Here is a 2,781-nt window from a genome sequence, read left to right as displayed (position 1 = left end):
CCATATGTATATCAAGATTTTATATTAAATATATTTCATAAAATTTATTTTTTCAAATCAATTACATATCATCTAAATATATCTAAAATTATGAACAAGTGAATTAATGTTTGATGCAGGCTATATTGACTTCTGGGATATAATTGAGTTGATTACGAAGCAGACTTGCAGAAGAGGGCAAGGATTATGAACAAGTGAATTAATGTTTGATGTGGACTATATGACATAATAAATTTCAACTGGTTAATTGTATTTTCGCTAAATGATTTTCTCAATGGGTTTTTTTAGACTTTTTTATTATTATCTTTTGATATCTATTTATTTATTTATATTAAATTAAAACTTTATTGGACGGTATTAGAGTAGACTACCGCCTACCTACTTCAAATAAATGTCAAGCAAAGTAGACTGTTTAATAACATACTATTTATTTTTCAATATTTTTATTATTTATATATATTTATTTTTATTATTTATTTTCAATAATTTATATTTGATTATTTAATTTGAGGTGTGCAGCCGTGCAGGCCAGGCAAAAGGAAAGGAAAGGAAAGGAAACAGAGGAGAAGAGCCGCAGTGGAGAGGAGAGAAGACAGACGACACATCAAGTGTGAGCAGAGCACTCTGTTCATCATTCCACAAGGTCGCTGTCTGCCCAGTGCCCACTCCACCGCGCATCTTCTCCTCTTCTTTCTCGCCTTTTCTACCCCTTCCTTCCACTTGCTTTTCTCTCCTCCATTCCCGCCCGCACTGGGGCACCGCACTCCTTGCTGTTGGTCACTTGGTTGGCGATTAAGGAAAGCGCAGCGCAACGCGGAGTTCTTTCCTTTTTCTTTTTTACTTCTGCGCTGGTCTTATTCCTTCCGTTCACTCAAGCCACCGCCGCCGCTTCTTGCCCTATCTCGCGGTGATATCTGAGAAATCCGCCGCCGGAAAGGTGGGTTCTTGACGAGGCAGGCTGAGTGGCTGGAGAAAGATGGGATTTTGACCGACGCAGCGCGGAGAACAGGGTGGGAGATGGCTTCTTATTCTTCTGGCGGCGGCGGCGAGAGGGATGACGACGCAGCACGGGAGGGGAGAGGAGGGGAAGAGATGGGAGAGGGCGTTCTCTTCGTGAAGGTAATGACGGACGAGCAGATGGAGATCCTCCGCCGGCAGATCGCCGCTTACGCTACCATTTGCGAGCAGCTCGTCGAGATGCACAAGGCCATCACCGCCCATCGCGATGCGATTGCCGGTGAGCGTTTCCTCCTCCTCGTTCATGTAGATAGAGCAGTATTCTTTTGCTTAACTCCTGGACTGGAACTATGCTGCTAATTTTAGGAATGCATCTGGGAGGCCTGTACAGCGATCCCCTGATGGCGTCCAGCGCCCAGAGAATCGCTGCTAGGCAGCGCTGGACTCCGACGACTATGCAGCTACAAATTCTCGAGGCAATGTTCAACCAAGGCAATGGGACTCCGACCAAACAGAAGATCAAACAAATAACGGGCGAGCTATCTCAACACGGGCAGATCTCCGAATCGAATGTTTACAACTGGTTCCAGAATAGAAGGGCGCGATCGAAGAAGAAGCAGTCGACGACGGTCGCTTTGACATGTAACACTGAATCATCTGAAGTCGAGGCAGATGAAGAAGAAGAGTCCCCAGATGAAAAGAAGCCTAGGCACAGCTACCACCAACAAAGCATCATGCCTCCTCTCAGTATCGATCATGAAGTCCATTCACTACTGGCACCTCAGCCAAATCAAACACTAGGAGTATACCGTTGTTCTAACGACGGTTTGAGGTCTTCCGGAACTTTGGAACACTCGAACTATGAAAACATCCTATCAATGCCTAGTAGGTTTATTTTTGCTTTGCTTTGCTTGCTCCATCCATTATATTCATTATTTCACTCTACCATTATATTAATTCTCGATCGGCGAAAATAACTTGAGTTGTTCGGTTTGTTTAATTTATTCGCAGGATTAGAACAGTTGATGGATAAGTTTGACTCACCGATGAGCTTTAGTCCTTACAACTCTGGAGAAAACTACGATATCCTGGATTGACATTGCATTCAGCTGATAATTAATATAGCACTTAATATATAGTTACATGAAGGAAAATGCTTAAGCTTTTAAGAGTTGTTGTTGTTGTTGCAAGACATATATATATCTATCTGTTTTCTGGATTAACTTGGGATTAACTTCTTATCTGGCTTTATGCAGCAAACATTAACGTGTGTGATTTTAATCATCTTCATTATTGAACTGAATAATATCCAAAGGCTTAATTACGATTAGAAGTCTTCCCAATCCATGTGTGCATGCTTGGTCACACCTCCCTTCATCTTTGAAGTTTCTCTTGAGTTTTTATTTAGGTTCACTTTGATAATTAATTAATTTTGAAAAATTAAAGTAAATATTCTAACAATATTATCTATTCGAACCGTACGTTACGTAGACTTCAATTTTCTAACGACATCCACAAATTATAATTTTCTCAATTAAGTTTATTTGGTTCAATAGAGAAATGAACAACTTAACAACCCGACAGCTAGCTTTGCGAATCTTGGTCACACGACAAAAGAACCAACTTCGTGCCAGCCATGCCATTTAAAGGACATGGAATGAAAGCGAGTCCACATGATCAACATTGCGCCTTGTTCAAGGCACAACACAACACTTGCTCATCGCTCGCAAATTAATGTTGAGTTTAATGACAATAAAAAAAAATAATCTCAATTAGTCGCATTGACTCAATCCCTAAAATGATCAATCCGATCCCACGGAAGTT

At 41.0% G+C, this 2,781-nt stretch overlaps 1 protein-coding gene across 1 annotated transcript; it reads left to right on the top strand.

Moving 5' to 3' along the window:
• The first annotated feature begins 552 nt into the window (after positions 1–552).
• Positions 553–2,198, top strand: LOC141813394 (WUSCHEL-related homeobox 8-like). Its single transcript, XM_074701357.1, has 3 exons — positions 553–1,237; positions 1,324–1,842; positions 1,969–2,198. Exons 1-3 carry the CDS (start codon positions 1,018–1,020, stop codon positions 2,052–2,054), a joined length of 825 nt encoding a protein of 274 aa, XP_074557458.1. The 5' UTR covers positions 553–1,017; the 3' UTR covers positions 2,055–2,198.
• The last annotated feature ends 583 nt before the right edge of the window (positions 2,199–2,781 follow it).

This window comes from Curcuma longa, chromosome 20 (genome assembly GCF_044706935.1).
Source record: "Curcuma longa cultivar G26 ecotype Majalengka, Jawa Barat chromosome 20, ITB_CL_G26_1.1, whole genome shotgun sequence".
Taxonomy (NCBI): domain Eukaryota; kingdom Viridiplantae; phylum Streptophyta; class Magnoliopsida; order Zingiberales; family Zingiberaceae; genus Curcuma; species Curcuma longa.
The sequence above is the reverse complement of the archived record's forward strand: the minus strand, read 5'-3'. Positions and strand labels throughout refer to the sequence as shown.